Source organism: Ascaphus truei, chromosome 2 (assembly GCF_040206685.1).
Source record: "Ascaphus truei isolate aAscTru1 chromosome 2, aAscTru1.hap1, whole genome shotgun sequence".
Lineage (NCBI taxonomy): Eukaryota > Metazoa > Chordata > Amphibia > Anura > Ascaphidae > Ascaphus > Ascaphus truei.
In genome coordinates this window covers 427,599,783-427,618,645 of record NC_134484.1, presented here as the reverse complement: position 1 = coordinate 427,618,645, position 18,863 = coordinate 427,599,783, and the positions used below count along the sequence as shown (strand labels likewise).

Below are 18,863 nucleotides of genomic sequence, written 5' to 3'. Positions count from 1 at the left end.
GTGTATTCATACCTGCCACCTCAGTTCTAGGGACAGGTCTGGTCTGCGTAACAATGTAAGATCCAGTGCATGGAGTGCAATTCAAAGCAAAGCGTCCGCTTGCTACAAGGGGTTATTAAAATTATTAATTATATTTTATGAATGGTTATGTTCATTGCCAAAGGCAGAACCACAAAAAAAATAAAACTGAAGGGGTAAGTGCCAGGCAAGTAACAGTCCGAGGGCCACTTAAGGGTTCCGCCTGGGGCCGCTTAAATTTGGGTAAAATGTGATATACATACTTTTATATTTTGTATTACCCGAAGAGACAGGAAATAGAATACATGGGTTCATGAGCAAACAAAAGTCTGTGATATCATCACATGGGTGAAGAAATTAAAATAGCAGTGCGCCGGATATATCGCAAGATGAAATGATCATCGTCGGATAAAAAAATGATACTCAACTGGATTCCGATCAAAAGATGACAGACAAAAGTCAGATGGGAGGATGAATTCAGAAAATGTGTTGAAACGACCACGTGGAGAAAAGATGATTGCAACTGCAACATCTGAAAACATAATTCGGTAGGTCTGCAACCCGCTCTAAATCCACATAATTACGGGCTTATTATGATGATATACATATATTAAATATTAATATAATTATGTGAGTGCAGCAGGGTACCCTCCCTTGCCTCGTCCCTGGCAGTGGTCCTCGCTCGGAAGGGTTTGAGTGAGCTGTGTCGGCCATGTTGTGGTTGGCGCAGCCACATACATATGGACTGTGTAAGGCAGCGGCCATCCTGAGGTTGGCACTGCAGGAAGAGGAGGTCCTGTCATTCAGGATTTCCTCCGCAGACTGGAGGTGGTGCGCTTAGTCCTGACGGAGCCGGCGAAGTGAGAGGTAGTGTCTGGGGTGCTAGTCAAGCCCCCTGGACTAGGCCAGGCCCGTTCCCCTACACCATAGTGGAGTACTGTACGGCTGGCCAATATTAAAGGACTTGCCCCCTTAGTGTTTAGAAGATTCAGCTGAGCAGACGGAACCGCAGCGAAGGATTCCCCTTGTGGAACGGCCCCGCGGTGCTACCGGACATAAGGCGAGAGGGGATTGTGTGTGGGATCACGGATGCGGCCTGTCTGAGCATACCCTGGTGTAACAGAGTAACCAGGAAGGTACCCACGTGCACCAACAACATGGGGAGGGTAGCGTTGTCCTCACATATATCTTTGGGAGGGATTGTTCTGCTGGACATTAGGTTCTAGGTGGCCAGGGCACCCTCAGTACTTTGGGGGACAATTACTGTTATTGTTACCTGCTGGTTGTTATTGTGTGTGTATACTGAATTGCGGAGGAGGCTATGGGACTATAGTTAATAGCGTTGTATATACTTTGTGTGGATTGTGATTTTTGGAGGTATACTGGTTCCTGTGAAGGGCTATCCCACCAACGCAGGGATCCTCACGGGTGGAGGCGCTGCACCAGCCTCCCCAAGCGCGGAGGCTCAGGCCGAACCGGTTAGCATCATAACACCCGTATTAGCCAAAACTCCCGTAGGAGGAGGGAAAGGGTGTTACATTTTCATAATTAATATACAATATCAATTGTACATTGTTTTATTATAACAATCAGGTTACTACTCAAGTTTAATGATTTCCTACTAAGGGTCCTCTCCGTTGAAGCCATTATTATTTACATCACATCCACTACCCACTGCCCATGATGTAGGCACATCCACTCCCCACTGCCCATAATGTAGGCACATCCACTCCCCACTGCCCATGATGTAGGCACACCCACTCCCCATGATGTAGGCACACCCACTCCCCACGATGTAGGCACACCCACTCCCCACTGCCCATGATGTAGGCACACCCACTCCCCACTGCCCATGATGTAGACACATCCACTCCCCACTGCCCATGATGTAGGCACACCCACTCCCCATGATGTAGGCACATCCACTCCCCACTGCCCATGATGTAGGTACATCCACCCCCTACTGCCCATGATGTAGGTACATCCACTCCCCACTGCCCATGATGTAGGTACATCCACTCCCCACTGCCCATGATGTAGGTACATCCACTCCCCACTGCCCATGATGTAGGTACACCCACTCCCCATGATGTAGGCACATCCACTCCCCACTGCCCATGATGTAGGTACATCCACTCCCCACTGCCCATGATGTAGGTACATCCACTCCCCATGATGTAGGCACATGCACTCCCCACTGGCCATGGGTTACTGTAACTGACGAAAGAGAGTCGCAGCTGGAGCCTGGAGGTCGTTTCTCGGCCCTGCCCCCCTATCCCATGCATCACCCTGCACCCTCAGCGCAGACACACGTGAACTCCCAGCCCCGATCCACCCACGGAGTGACGTCACGAAGTTGGAATTCGTTTCCTGCGGCGCTGGACGCTTCGCGCAGCGGTTAGAGAAGGGGCGGGTTCAGTGATGCGTCACGGCATTCTACTCGGAGACCGTTAGCAGCGCGCTCTCTCCTCGGTGACCGGCTGGTGTCAGGGACGGAGGCCGCCCCCTCCTCCTGTGCTCCCTTTTCTAATCACGATACACGGGGGATTCGGCTTCTTCAGGTAGAAAGTAGAGACGCGGCACCCTCCCCCTCCGTTCGGGTGGTTGTACACACACACACACACACATACACACACAGAGAGCTGCTCCGACGCCGCGACTGTGAGGGCGTCATGCCGGAGGTGAGCGAATATTATTCCCGGTCATGGAAGGAGGGGGAGGGGGTCTTGTACCGAAGAGTGGACGGAGGCTGCATGGTAACCGCTGTAACGGAGGCTGCTGGTCCCCACCCTTTCTCAGTCACCCTTGGTTCAGCGACCCACGTACCCCATAGCAGCCTCAGGGTGTGTATCGCTGTATGTATGTGTGTGTGTATATACTGTATATATGTATGTGTGTGTGTATATATGAGTTAACTTCGCTAAGTACTTGAAGCGGTATCATGCCGTATGCACATTCGCAAGAGAAGGGGTTCATGGTGAGTTGTGTGCCACTTGCATACGACTGCTTGAAGATGGTAGATGACCGGGAGCATTTTAGTTTTTAATCACGTTGAGGGACCTAAGCTTAAAGCAGATGTCGACCCCCTCCCTCCCAGCGTAAACCTCCCCGAGCTACAGGGCGCCATCGGCTTTTCCGCGCAGCTTCACCTCCCTTCCCCCTGCATAGGACCCACCCTGCTGGGCCCGGACCATATCCCCGGTTTCTGAGAGCCTGGCGGTTCCTGACTTTGTTTTGTAGCCGGCCGAGTTGCAACGAATAGTTTGTGTAGGTGCTTTGTTGCGGCGCACAGCGAGAGAGTTGATGCACACAGGGTGTCTCCACAGGGAGGCTCCCTGCAGGAATGTGTTGTGGGAGGGGTATACTCCGGCCAGCTTCCTTGGGCCCTGAGCAGTGTTTATTTTTAACTGATCAGTACACAAAGCGCCCACATTGCTGCAGACTCAACTACCTTGACTTGTTGCTGGCAGGGCCTGACTACATTTTGACAAGATATGATCTGATCTCTCCCTCTTGAGGATGCGGTTCCCATAGACTTGTTTTTTGCGGGAATGTTGTTGTATTTTTCTTTTTAGCAATACAAAGATGTGATATCTATCCAGTACTTTGCGGACGAGTTCGTCTTCCCTGGGGGCTGCTGAATTCTCAAGGCTGCAGATTGTCAGACATTGGCATCTCTGTAGTCATATTAATAAACCATGGGCATTTTGCATTGTAGCCCACAATGCCACAGGTCCTCCTTTTAGTCTTCCTGCTGGAAGTGCAGTTTTTCATATGGCTTCTTGTTTGTGACTCTTGGAAGTCTGCCGAGGCTCTGGCTTCTCAGACTGATCTGTTCACACTTGCTTGAAGATTATATATATTTTTTTTTTCTCCCCTCGAGGTGTGTTTTTCTGCTTTCTTTTGGTACAAGAGCCACGTGACGCAAAGAGCCTCGTCAACAAATCTCCAGCTACCACTTTTTTAACTGCTTTAAAACATTTTATATATATATATATATATATATAAATATAAATAAATAAAAACCTTTAGTGGCTGCCCTGGTTATTAAATATCCATACTTTAATCTTATTTTGCTCGCTTAGTTTTTTTTATTGGTTTATGTATTTGTATATCACTGAGATGTGGAGTATTCAATGTGACTGACTGTGTGATGACATACAGAACAAAGTGTTTAAAAATATATATATTTCTGTTTTACTGCGCATGCATTTCATTGGGGCATTTTGTAGGTTCTGTTTGGGGTCATATAGATTAGATCTATTTTAAGAGTTAACATGGCCACCGTGGCAAATCTTCATGACTGCTTTAGAACGTAACTTTGTAAATTGCAGGTTTTGATTTGCTGCATCATTAATTGGGTCCCTATGGGACAGCTGTATGTGATGAATATTTTGTTTTATGTTTGGTGTTCAGACTTAAAAATCTGTATTATACAAAACATTGATATTTGAAATGGTCTAATTTCTGAGGCTTATCTTTGTAGCGATCAGAAGACAATTCTTAAATCTGGTTCTCAAACTGTATACCTGAACTATCAGCGGTCACCAAATATAGGTAGTCGTCCCTGAAACATGTCATAGTTCGTTCAAGATGATTCACGTTTGAGACCACCTGCTTTAATTACATTTCATTCTGCTACCTGTTTTATTTTTTCAGACATTCCCAAGTAGTAGGCCAGATTTTGGGGAGAATGTGTAATTTCTTAGATTTAATCACCCTTAAAAGTGCAGTTCCTCGTGTGTTTTTTCTCTCCCCTTTTCTCTTACATGTTTAGGGCAGGGCGCTGGGGGTCTCTTGAGCTAAACAGCATTCATTTCAGATCTGACAACTACCTGCATGCACCCTGAGATACTTGCATGGGAAGGTGCATCTTCCTATTGGTCCATGTGACGCAGGGGATTTAAACCTCAAGGAAGTACTGGCAATATTTTCTCCGGTAAGTATCTCAGGAAGCAGGGGGTTCCTAGGTCTGAAGGTATCACAGTTCAATTCTGGAAACCCCATGCTTCCTATACATGTTTACATAAAAAAACTATTCTGGGAGAAACGGCTCCTTTAACCATTTGAGTGCCAGAGGGGATGCAGGGCCATTGGTGATTAATAAAAAAAACAGAAGAGGAGTCATCTGCCATCACTTCAGATCATGTCATGAGTTCCATAAGGCTGAGTCCATGGTGACTTTCCCTGGCCTTAGTTCGCACGCCGTCTGGGAGCGTGTCGCGGGGCGGGCCAGTGACGCCACGTGACCGGCCCTGCGCTCCCGTGAGCGCCGAAACGAAAAAATGTTTACGTGCTACGCCTCCGCACACCTGCGGAAGCATGCGTGAGCCCTTGCTAAAGCCGCTCTTATTGCGGCTGAAGGGTCTCACTGACAAGCGTCAGCACGGGTCAGCGCCTAAGCGCTGACCATGGACTCGGCCTAAGAGTGGAAAACACAAACTCCCTTAAGAGAACAAGCATATTTTTTACGTTGTTACTGGGCTATATGAGGACCACGGCTGCCAGAATCCATGATGTAGTAGTTACATCATGGGGCACCTAAAGGGCTAAAGTAGCACCCATTTGTATCCTGTTAAATATTGGTGGTTCCCTTTTCTGAGTTTTATTATATTACAGTGACACCCTGCTTTTCGGCGTTCCGCTCATACGGCGGTAACGAGAAAGGGGCCGCCGTGTCTGCGCAGAATGCGGGCTGCCAAAAATCGTCAGTACCGCCTTCCGGCGGGCCATAGAACAGAACCCGCCATTAGTGGGGCCTGCCTGTACTTTCATAATTACTATGCAAACCATTGATTATCATTTATTTGTAACCACGCCAGCATATTTTGCGCTGCAGTACGATGGGGGTACAGTTATGTATATTACACAAATGGAAAACATTGAAACAAAAACGTCATTAATCTTTTCAGTGCCCTTATGATGTACCTGATATGACTAAAGGGTATTTTTCTCGGTGTGGTTTTTTTTGATAGTGGTCAGTCCAATCGAAACGTAAGTAGATCTCCCTTCACTTATATTTCCTGGCACGATCATATATTGCGAAAGTGCCGGGACCTTTAAGCTGCCAAACCCCCTCCCTCGCACCGAACAGGTTATTTAGTTTTGAGTATTGCGTCTTGCCACCAAAAGATACTAACTTAAAAAGCATCCAAAGCTTTTGTTTACCATAGAAAAGTAGTGTTCGTGTATTCGTGTCATTTTAAAGACTAAGTAATTTTGAAGTGACTGACAATACGTTTTGGAGGAGAAGTTATTGAAGGTGCCATCCTACTTGGTATTTGAACTAATGGCAATAAGATGCTTAATGGATCCTAGGTGTTTATGCTCTTTTAACTTATGCAGTGCGTCATGGGAAAATGCTAGTTTTCCAGGGGCTGATGGAGTGGTCGTCCCAATCAAAACAGCCCCCTTTTCTTTCTGCAGTTTGTCAGCTGGTGGTGGTTGTGATCGCTGCTGAAGTGATCACATGACTGCATATGCTAAAAGGCTCTGCACTGAAAGGGGTTCAAGAAGTAATTTTTTTTTAATATTTTTAAAATTGAAGTTAAAATATCTGAGCTTAAATTACTTTGAGATTCATTGCCACTCCTTCTGACATCTTTTTCCTGGAACAGACCACATCTGTTCCCTCCCTTTTAAAAAAAAAAAAACATTTTTTTTTTCATCACTGTTTTAATGGAGCAATCCAAGCAGGTTGTTTGTAAAAAAAAAAAAAAAAAAAAAAAAAAAAATTAAATACAGGATTGAAGCAGGGGTTTCTGGAGCTGAACACAATTAATTTCATCCCTGGGGGCTCCATGCTTCCAGAGATGCTTGCCAGCAAAGGGGGTGCCAGTATGACTCTGCAGTTGTCTGCCTTTTAAAACCCCCCCCCCCCGGTCACATGAGCCAATATGAAGCCAAATATAATGACGTCACAGCTTCCTATTGGCTTGCAGAGCCTGGGGGTTTTGAAAATCAGCCATTATGTGAACCTTGGAGTGGCTATTGGCACCCAATACGGAGGTAAGTATCTCTGAAATCAATGGTGTTTAGGAGACCCTCTCCTTCCACCATGTACTAAAAAAAATTTGAATGGAAAGAAAACTGCTTAGATTGCCTCTTTAATACAACACTACTGAATGATGCCAGCTTTGTGTTCCAAGGGAAGTAGAAGTCCATGATAAAGCCTGCAAATAAACTAGGAATATCTCCAGTTTTATTTTAGACTAGTTTTGTGTAGCTCATGTCATGTATACATGTAAAAAAATAAAATGTCAGGTTTTATGATGCACCTCTGAATGACCAGTGTATTAAGACCTTCCGTCAGAGAGAGATAAAGATCCTTTGCAGATAGTGTTTAGGACCTGTATAAAGGGTTTGCCTTTCCGTGGTTACAGGCTTACAAATACTTTGGCCAATGAATTTGACTAAATTACCATTATTTATGAAAAGACCAGTATTTAACTTTATAATTTGGTATATAATTATTGGTTGTAGCATTGGAGCTTTTTTTGTCTTATATTTTATTTTTTATTATTGGAGGCTGTATTTGAAGTGATAGTGCTTGCATTTCTTTTTGAAGGTGATATGCCCTTGTTGAAATCAAATTAGGAGACCACCTGCTCTGATCAATTTTTTTTCCTTACAGGAAGTCCTCTATTAACCCGTTCCATATAGGCAATGGTCAGTCATTCTGGAGTTGTTCTGTTGTGCAGTTACTGATTACTTCTCTAGAGAGTTTGCTTACTTGCAGCTTGTTTTAAGGGTGTTGGTACTAAGATGGGAGCTCCTCACAAATTAAATGCACATGTTTTTATTTAAAGGTTCTGATTGGCAAGCAATATATATTTTGGTTTCAGTTAAGGAAAGCAGTAATTTGGTATGTCATGTTAACTATTTTCACAGTCAGTGAGCAGAATGTCTAACTTATTACATTTAATGGTAGTAACACCCTGATTTATACGGATACAAATTCATAAAATAATCTAACCAAGGTATTACAGTTTTCATAGCAATTATTTATTGAGATTCAGTGACTGCATAATTTGCAATGTGAATTTTCTACCACAAAAGGATTTAATTTTAAAATGTGGCCTTTTTTTTTTTTTTTTTACATTGGACATGTCATTGCCATTTGGTCCATTTTTGGCCCAGGATACACTTCAGATTTCGGACCCTTGTAATCAATACAGCTGACAAAAAAGTAATGTTAATCTGCTTTAAAAGGGCATCACATTGAGCTCACTTTCAGGATAGGTCCAAAGCAGGTATTCAATCTGTAATTTCATTGCTACTTTCTGATGCTTCACATTTACAAATGTAAATTACTTTTACATTTATTAACATGTTTTTGTATATATCTCGGATCCAATTAAACCATCAATCATGTCAGACATTACTTATTTTATTCTAGTACTTTACATAATAATTTGTCTATCTTAACTTATAATTAATTTATGCGTTAAACTGAAAATATACAGCCCAGAATAGTTTGGCAGCATTCTGGCATGGTAGTAATGCTGTTATGAAACACTATTTATTAGAACATTATTAGTCTGCCTGCTGCTGGGCTAGCTAGCATGGACGACGTTTCTTTGAAAGCTGCCTGCGCTTGCTTCTGTCTGTGGCAGCATGGCCGGAAGATAGGGAGGAGGGGGGAGGGTGTCTGCAGCACAATGAAATCGTTCCATATTTAGCAACTTTAGAGCCATACCAAAATCCAGTCACAGCCATTCTCCCTCCATGTCTCCTCCTGGGAGCTGTAACTCTTGGTCACCTTAAAACTTCTATCTTCTCTCAATCTTTAAGTCTCCGAACCCTTTCCTCATATCTGAACTCTTCCCTCTTCCTTACCTCGAACATTTTCCTGTCTAGATCCCAGCCTCAATTCTTCTTGTAACCCGTCTCCTTTATTATGACTTGATATTATGACTTGATGTCTTCCACACCATTGTCTTTTCTTGAATTCCTCAAACACTTACTGCCATTGCAGTTTCCTCTGGAAGTGAAAGGGTTGATCCTTTCTATATTGTAACCCCTTCCATCTCACTACCGCCCTTCATACAGTTTCTTTTATACCTCACTTATTTTCCCAATTACGAGACGGCGTTCTAGAACATTAGGGGGAGTGAGCGGTTGTTAATGTGGTAGAAGAGAAAGGTTGCATACTTTTTAGTTACTTTATTGTAAAAGTAACATTTAGCATTTCATTTATGACATTTTCTTTAAGACTTTAATACTTTTTGTTATGAAATGTTTTATGATTTGGTATTTCATTGTCTTCCTTCATCCCCTATTATAATGAAATTATATTTGTCCAAAGCTGGAACTGTCTGATTTATGCATGATTACGCATCACAGAACCAAAATGTTTGATTGTCAGAATTTTCCTCACTCACCAAGTTGAATTTATCAAATCATCTGTAGTTAAACCTTTTTACCATATCCAAAGTTTATTCTTAAAATAGTGACACCCTTATTCCTTAGACCCAGTAGTTTTTCTTTATTTTTTTAAAGTAATTAATCTTATGTAATTCATTGGTTTCATTTTATATTTTTCAACCTTGGTATTTTGATCCTAGGATTTTACTTGGCACTAAGGTTAAGTAAGACTGCACATTAAGGTCCCAGTAAGGCAGTGGCGGCTGAGTGTAGTGTAGGGAGTGATGATTGACACCATAAAAAAAGAAAATAGAATAGTATTTTTAACTTTTTTAATGTATCCATAGTAATCCAATGTTTGAGAGATATATACAAAAGGTTCAGACAATTGTCAATTGGAATTTAAAGAATATATTGAAAATTGATGCAATACACAAATGCCCCCAATAGGGGCATGGAGAGTATGTCTCACAAAACAGAGCTAAACAGTGTAAAAAATATTGAGGGAGAGTGGAAGGAGGAGAAACAAAAAGGGGATTGGAGAACATACAAGGAAAAAATAAGACCGTGCAAAAGATGAGGTAACATAAACAAGGGGAGCAACGTTTCCGCCCCTTCATGCCCGTTCCCACAGACCTTTTGAGTCTGTGGTACTTCCCTTATGTACCTCCGTCCAAAAATCTTATCTAAATCTAGCATAAATGTTGAGATATGTTAAGTACATAAACTTGTGATAAACGTTTTTAAGGGCCCGCTCACACACCGCGCTACACGATGTGCGTGCGTTTATATGTGCGCGTTCGTGACAGACTCCTGGCAGCCAATGGTAGTGTTCAGGATTGAAACTACCATTGGCTGCAAAGTACGGCGTCGACGCTACTACAGTCGCGGGTGTCTTTTGAAACTGATCTCCGGCTGCAGCAGCGTGACATCAATTTCAGCAGCCAATCAATGTCCAGACGTTTACATTGATTGGCTGCTGAAATTGACCAGAGACTTGGCATTGGGGACGTGGGATCACACAGCCACAGGTCATACAAAGCATATTTAGGGCATTTTTAAACAGTGAATTTATGTATTCAGCGAAGTATAAACCTGAAATGCTGCATACCTGGTTGTCAATGTTAAAAAAAAATACATGTAGATATTAGGGAGTATTTTGGGTGTCTTTCAATGTTTTAATAGCCCATTGGCTCCTGGAGAATTGCATAATTGTGAGGCGGCCCCCCTCAGCTCGCACACACACAAAGCCACTCTGCGCCCCCGCTCGCCCCCCCCCCCCCACCTGCTCGCCCGCGTCTGCTGGGGATGATCACAGATCGCTGGGCTGCAGGAGCGCGCGGCTGAGGCGTGCATGGAAGCAGGTAGCAGGCAGTGTGAGCTCGGCCTAAGGCCCGGCGCATAGAGGGGGGGAGCCGGGCTGAACCGCACGGACGCTGAGGCTCGCCTGCAGAAGCTGTGCGATTCCACGCACATACAGGCGAGCCAGCGTCCGCGATCGGAGGTGGGGGGAGACTGAGGGAGGCGGGGCAGTGACGTCGCTGGGCCAATCGCCCGCGACGCACCGACGTGACGTTGACGCAGCCCCACTCTCATTGGAGGTTTTCAGCCGACAGCGCGCTGAAAAACAGCTTGGCGCTCGGCTGAAAACAACAAAGCCTCCGCACGCCTGCGGACGCTCGCGCGAACCCCCTCTCAAGGCATCCTCATTGAGGATGCAGGGGCTCAGCGCTGAGCGTCCGCACGCCTCAGCACGGCCTGTCCTTGTATGGACTCGGCCTAAGAGAGAACTGCAAGGAATATCTGGAGACTCGATCAAAGAAATGTAGCACCTAGTGATGCAATGTAATCTGAATCTTTTTGAGATTGTGTGCTGAGAACCCTTTGTATATACCTGTATTTGTAAAGTTTTTTTTTTTGTTTTTTTTGAGGTTCCTCCCTGTTCTCATGCACCACAACATCATTATATTTCTCAAAGTTATCGCTATCCTCTGGAGAGCTACCCGTAATTTTTAATGTTTTGGAGAGTTGTGATCTTTACTTCGGCCTTTGTGAGATTACTGTAAACTGTTGTACATGCAGGTATGTATGTCTTTATTTATATAGAGCCATTAATGTACATAGTGCTTCACAGTAGTAATATACGTGACAATCATATAAATAACAAATAATACAAGTAACAGATCATGGGAAAAAGTGCTTCAGACATAAAAGTAACATTTAGGAAAAGGAGTCCCTGCTCTGAAGAGCTTACAATCTAATTGGTAGGAGGAACATACAGATACAGTAAAGGGACATACTGGTAAGTGCGTCTGCAAGGGTCCAAGCTTTATGTATCGGGCGAATAGTGTTTGCCACGGAACTACTCATATGCTTCGTAAAGCAGGTGTGTTTTAAGGTGGATCTTAAAGGTGGATAGAGAGGGTACTAGTTGTGTATTGAAGAGAAGGGCATTCCAGAGGTGTGGGGCAGTTAGTGAGAGGTTTAAGGCCGCGCTTATAGTGTGCGCGACGCAACGGATTTGGGTGTCACCGCTAGCGAAAGTTGTAATTCGCTTTCTGGCGACGTCGCTGAGGACCAGGTCTTTGGTTCAGACTGTCACATGTGGCGACAGCCTCTGAAAAATCAAATTTGAACGGCTTCAGAAATTTGCGTCGCACTAACTATAAGCGCACGCGACGGCAGCAATACATTTGTTTTGCTGCGACGTCGCAGGTACTATAAGCGCAGTGAGGAGGAGAATTGAGTGCGGTATGCGGGATTTTATAGGAAGCCAGGAGAGTGATTTAAGTAGGGGAGACGCCGAGTCAGATTTAGGAAAGAGCAGAGTGATTCTGGCAGCAGCGTTTAGGATAGATTGTAGGGGAGACAGGTGAGAGACAGGAAGGCCGGACAGCAGGAGGTTGCAGTAATCGAGACTGGAGAGAATGATGGCCTGGGTCAGAGTTTTAACAGTCAAGCAACAGAGGAAAGGGTGTATCTTTGTAACATTGCGGAGGAAAAAGCGACAGATTTTAGATGCGTTTTGAATGTGAGATGAGTAGTGTGTGAACCCTAGGCAGTGTGCTTGGGCTACTGGGTGAATGATGATACTTCCAACATAAATGTGGAAGGAGGTAGTAGGGTCAGGTTTGGGAGGAAGTATGAGGAGCTCTGTTTTAGCCATGTTGAGTTTGTCGGTGGAGGGCCATCCAGGATGATATCGCAGAGACATTCAGAAACTTTGATCTGTGCAGCAGGTGTAAGGTCAGGGGTTGAAAAGTAAATTTGTGTGTCGTCAGCATAGAGGTGATATTTAGACCCAAGAGATGTCATTAGGTCACCTAGAGAAAGTGTATACAGGGAAAAGAGAAGAGGTCCCAGGACCGAGCCATGGGGTACCCCCACAGAGAGATCGATAGAGGAGGTGTTGGCAGAAGATACACTGAAAGTACGATGGGAGAGGTAAGAGGAGATCCAGGATAGAGCTTTGTTACGAATACCAAGAGTATGGAGAATGTAAAATAGAGGGTGGTCCACAGTGTCAAATGCTGCAGAGGTTGAGTAATATGAGCAGAGTGTATTGACCTCTTTGGCAGCATGGAGGTCATTATTTATTTTAGTGAGGTCTGTTTCAGTCGAGTGAGCAGTGCGAAGCCAGATTGTAGAGGGTCTAGAAGAGAATAGGTGTTGCGAAAGTAACTTGCTTTTGAATACTTTTTAACTTAAATGAAATATGTATGCTAAGCTCTGTTAAATCAGCAAATAGGGATGACCTAAAACTGGAATGGTTGTTATTTTCCTTGCGTTAACAGCTTATTCACTAAAGTAATCATGCAAAAAAAATTCTGTACTTCAGCTTATCAGCATAGTGTTCACGTCAAGTTAATTTAAAGAGACAATCCAAGCTGTTTTTTCTCTTTTTCATTTTAATACAGAATTGAAGCAGGGGGTCTGTGTAACTGAAATGAATGGGGTTCAGCTCCGGAGACTTCCTGCTTCCGAGAGGTACTTGCTTCTGTAAGGGCTGCCGGTAGCCACTCTGGGGTTCACTATATATGTTTGTATTTCAAAGCTGCCGGGCACTGTGGGCCAATAGAAAGCTGTGATGTCATCAGGTGTGGCTTCCTATTGATCCATGTGATGAGGAAGCTGAAAACTACAGAAAGCTGTAGGAGACACACCGGTAGGTCTCTCAGGAAGCAGATGGTCCCCAGAGCTGAAATGAATGAGGTTCAGCTCCGGAGACCCCTGCTTCAAACCTGTATTAAAAAATGAAGACAAAAACAGCATGGATTTGCTTCTAAGATAACACAGCATTAAAATACATCACACCCAGATCCAGGACTAGTGCTTTTGCTGGAGAGAGATGTCAAATTAGGAGGGTGTCCATTGATAAATATGCTAATTTAAACCGTTCCAATATAGTTAACATATTTCAATTTGCAGCTTTGCCAGGTGTATCTTACTACATTAAGTATTGGTTAATCTATTTACAACAATGGTTCTGAACTCCAGTCCTCAAGTACCCCTAACAAGCCAAGTTTTAATAATATGCTCACATAAGCACCGGTGGCTCAATTGTTTTGACCAAACCACCTGTGCTCAAGCAGGGATATCCTTGAAACCTGGACTGTTGTACCCACCCTTCCTTACCCCTCCTTCCCCTTTCTCCTCTTCCATCTCTAACCTGTTTCTGTCCTTTCTAAATTTCTTAAAGGGAGTTAAAAAATGGTTGGCAATGGCACAATACCAAATAAAAAATAAGTAGGATCCCCTCCATATGCAAGAATGTCGAAGTACAAAAAGTAATGTATTCCTCGTCCAGTATAAGTTTTCTGAACAATGTGAGACATACTTCACTGTGAAAATTTGATGACCAAAGTAATGTGATTAAGAAAATTGTTAAACCCTGCAAAAACCAATAAAGATTGAAATAATAATAAAAAAAATACCTGGAATGTTGGGGGTCCTTGAGGACTAGAGTTGGAAAAAACTGATTTTAAAAGTATATAGGTTAATGGGCACCCTCCTACCTTTGGCTGAGTCCATAGAGACTGCAGCCGTGCGGAGGCACGCTGAGGGAAAGTGGTGCTTTCCCTGGCCTTAGTTCGCACGCCGTGGGGGGGGCCTGTGACGTTATAGAGCTGGTTTGCCCTCATTGGGCGAACCGCTCACGTGACCGGCCCTGCGCTCCCGTGAGCGTGAAACTAAAATTGAAATGTCGGCTACACTTCTGCACGCCTACGGAAACGTGCGCGAGCCCCTGCTAAAGCCACTCTCATTGCGGCTACAGGGGCTCACTGCCGAGCGTAAGCGCACCTCAGCACGGGTCAGCGCTTCATGCCCGAGGCCTTGGTCTCACTCCCTTTGCTCAGTTACTATTGTAAACTTTTTTTTAGTGTGTGCCTGCCCTGTGTGAAATGTAAAAAATGAAATCTCTAATTTTTTGGATGTTTTGCAATGCTTTGTGCCGTTTGAATAGGCATTTTGTTTTTGTCATGCAGTTTATATTTGATGCTGGCTAAAAGCACAATTTTATTGTTTTTTCTGTTCAAATCACATGCCCATCCAAAAACGTTATAAAGCTGCAAAGTGCTGGATGCACTGCAATCTAACTCCTTTACTGCCAGCATTTCCTGCTGGTCATTATGGCAGCAAAAGTGCTTAACTGTTTTACTGGAGAGCAGTGATTATAGACTCCTTCAGCCAGCAGTTTAGTTAAATTGTGCCAGCACTGACATTTCATGGTGTCTTAGGCTTTGTCCATAAGTCAGGATACGTGCGAGCTACACTAGGACGCCAATGCATATGCGCATAGTGCGAGCACATGCGCTACATGGAGAGCGGCGCTTCGCAATGCAAACAAGTTTGTATTTGAATCGTGACGCCTGGAGGAGGAGGAAGCGCGGAAGCTAGCACTTTCCACTATGGACGCGGCCTTAGATTTTCTTCCGTTTTGTCACAGAAACCGGTTAATTAAGCTGAACTTCAACATATAAAAATAGATCACACTGAATTTCTAAGGCTGCGGCCCCGCTGTCGCTGAGCACGCTCATGTTTGAAAGCGGTGATGTCACCAACTCTCCATGCATGAGCGCTTGGCTGTCCTTCTGCAATTTGCACAGGGTGGCATTTAAGGGGGGTGTAATTGGCTGGACCGGGGCGTGTTATTGAAGGAACTATCGTGACATAATTTTGGGTCATGTAACCCTTCTGTTCGCTTGGAAATCAAGTTTCCATGTCGCCCCAAGCGCTGAGCATTGCCGAGCGCACGAAGCGTCAGCGTGGCCATGCTTATTAGATTGCATTAAAGTGAGCGTGCCAAGCACAAGCGCGCTCATCGGCAGCGTGGACGCAGCCTAAGTAACCAAGTTAGATATTAGATTATATGTTCTGCTTCAACATTTTTAGTTTGTTTTAAATGAAACTTTGTACAGATGTGGCCTATGTGAATGAGTGGAGGACCTCTCCGGCACGATGACGGTTACAACACAAATATCAATGCCAGAGGAAACTGAGTAATCAATGTAAAATGAGCTGGCCCAGACGAGTCTGTGCAGGGGAGGCAGTGGCCAGCCCATATATGGAAACATTGTGTAGTGTTTGAATCGCTGCCCAAGCCTCTACTCTCTTCTGAAAGATATGTTTGCATATGAATGTTATTGTTCCACGCTGTTAGTCAGTGTATTGGAGATTTAGAAGACATGTTTATATAATTTATTATGGACCTGCTACACATCTACTTTCAGCATTACCAAAAATGGTGCCCTGTTTGATTAGGGATTGTCCTGGTTAATTTTAACGTATACAATAAAGTTGAGCACGGTGATGTAATACCCACACTTAAAGGTGCTGGGGTTTTTTTTGTATTTTTAATTAGAAGCAACATTTGCATATTTTCTTTAAGACTTACTGTGGCTGTCATGATTTTCTAAAAACTGCCCAGTGGTGCGCTGGGAAACTATTTTTAATTCAGTACATTTTTCTTCACCTAATCGTTTTGGTGCTGAACTCTGCAGAATTGAAATGCATTGACTGCCCCAAACCTCTGGAATGCCCTTCCCCATAATATCCGACTAGCACCTTCCTCTATTCACCTTTTAAGATCCATCTTAAAGCTGCAGTTCAAGCTGCTGTTAATAATATATATATACCCTATTTCCTCAATTCTAAGACGCACCTTTTTTTCGATTTTCACATGGCTGAAATCGGGGTGCGTCTTAGAATCGATGTATTAAAAAAAGTGTCTACAGTACTAACCCCCTCTTTTCACTTAACAACATGTTTCAGGAGAGGTCCCACGTCTGCAGATGGTTGAAGATGGACAGCAGGCGGGAGTCCGGTGGCGGCGGCAGGACAGGTCCCAAGTCTGCAGGTGAATGAAGATAAGAAGACAGCGGGCGTGCGGTGGTGAAGGCGGCTAATAGATCATAATAGCAGGAGCAGAGCGGCATAGGGGAACAGCTTGGGAGGTGCACACTAACACCGGAAGTTGACCGGTGTCTGATTTTCGGTTACAGTGTGCACCTCCCAAGCCATTCCCCCTATGCCGCTCTGCTCCTGCTCAGCTCTCCTGCTATTATGATCTCCTGCTGCCCCCACCGCACATCCGCCTGCCATCTTCTTATCTTCATTCACCTGCCGATTTTTGACCTGTCCTGCTGCTGCACACACACCCGCTGCCCATCTTCAAACATCTGCAGACGTGGGACCTCTCCTGCTGCCGCCGCCCGCTTCATCCTCCGCTGACATGGGACCTCTCCTGAAACATGGAGAGTGAAAAAGTAATTTTCCTCGATTGTAAGGGCCAAATCGATGGTGCGTCTTACAATCGAAGGCGTCTTACAATCGAAGAAATACGGTATATATATTTTATTTCCATTCAATATATGCTTCAATACTATCTGCACACTGACAAGTGATTAGCTGCCAGTCAATAGAGGTGATTCAAAGTCCTCCACACAGAATCAATCAAAAGAAAAAAGGAGTCCTCTGGCACGTGGTTGTAGTCGTAGTCCACAAAACATGTAGGGAAAAGAATAAAACAAACCACAGAAAAAAAGGAGTGGTTAGAATTGATTTAATGCACAGCCTGGTGATGAGTCTTATTGAACAAAAAGACACTTGCATAAACTGCAGTTCATTGGAAGAAGGTTCCCACACTGCTTCTTAGATGTGCCTCAAAACATAAAGAAGGATATAGTGCAAAACATTTAATGAAGAAAATTAGGTTAAAAGAGTGCTCACTCACAAACGGCGATAACATATGGCATTGAAAGGATTCCCACTCCGGACTCAGCACGCCTCACCCTTTCCTCGCAGGGCAACAGCGCGGCGTCCATCTCAGCTTGGGAAATGACGTGAGCTGTCAGTGTCAGCAGATGACTCCCCACTCCCCATGGCTCGTGCACAGCCCTGGTTGCTCCCTTTACTGATCCTTGGCTGCGCACCCGTTCTTGCACATGCGCATCAGCAGCAGTCAAGTCCTAAAGCTGGGTAGAGAAGAGAGCTAAACATACAGGAACCCTATAAGCTCATATTGAACCCCCAAAATAACCAATATCTATATCTATAGAAAAGAACTTGACTAAGCCATCCTAGCTCGTAACAAATCCAACCAGAACTTTGAGCGTTTGCGCAACCAGGTTATGGAGATAGCAGAAAGGCAAGAGGACTCTGAAAATCGAGACATAAGAAACTAAGGGTCCCAGAGGTTCCGGAAGAGATTACAGACCCTGAGTCTTGGAAGGTGCAAATGAGGACTGTGGTCAGCTGAGCCCCTAATAGGGCCCACAGACTTTGTATCCTGAGGGTGGCCAGGTCAAGCGGACAACACTAGCTATAGTTAAAGTTTAAAAAAAAAAATCCATTTAATATGTGCATCAATACAATCTGCACATGGACGTGATTAGCTAAAATGCAGATCGATCCGATCTCTTGTGATCGATCAGAGAAGATTTGCGCAGTATATATTCTCAATATTTTGAGATCAGGTATATTTGTTTTATAGTGGATGGGTTTATTTTTATTTATAAAATATTTTACCAGGAAGTAATACATTGACTTACCTCTCGTTTTCAAGTATGTCCTGGGCATAGTTAATAGTTTATAAATGTCTTTGCTTTTGACCCCATTCTGTGTTCTCCCATAAACATTAAAACCAATTTCTGTTAATTATAGTCAAATGGTGTAATCAATTTTCAAACGCTTTATACGAATCTAGGTCATTGTACTACTTTTTATCTTATGTTACAATTACAAGCTTTCTACCATTGAAATAATCATTTATCGCAAATGGTAAACCTGTTTTTTGGGGGTTTTTTTTTTCAGATGGAGCCCAAAGTAATTTTCATTCTGGGACTGTTTATTTGCTCCCTTTGGCACACGAACGCTCAGCAAAGTAAGTCCTTGCCTGTATTTTTTCTATGTTCTTCCCAGAAAAAAGGGATTCCTTCCCATTTTCTTAAGTACAGTTTTTAACATCTGCATAAATCTAT

The 18,863-nt window shown here is 44.0% G+C and overlaps 1 protein-coding gene across 7 annotated transcripts in view; it reads left to right on the top strand.

Moving 5' to 3' along the window:
• Positions 1-2,408: 2,408 nt before the first annotated feature.
• Positions 2,409-18,863, top strand: part of ITGB1 (integrin subunit beta 1) — a 53,849-nt gene continuing 37,394 nt past the window's right edge. Inside the window, exons 1-3 of one of the 7 annotated variants that reach the window (XM_075587733.1) lie at positions 2,409-2,579; positions 11,316-11,466; positions 18,697-18,766. In XM_075587733.1, the coding sequence (XP_075443848.1) occupies positions 11,461-11,466; positions 18,697-18,766 (76 nt within the window). In that variant the 5' untranslated portion in view covers positions 2,409-2,579; positions 11,316-11,460. Of the gene's footprint in view, positions 2,700-2,730; positions 2,862-4,880; positions 4,958-11,315; positions 11,467-18,696; positions 18,767-18,863 lie in introns of those variants that run through there. The other 6 variants (XM_075587732.1, XM_075587734.1, XM_075587731.1 and 3 more) reach the window with 6 other exon arrangements.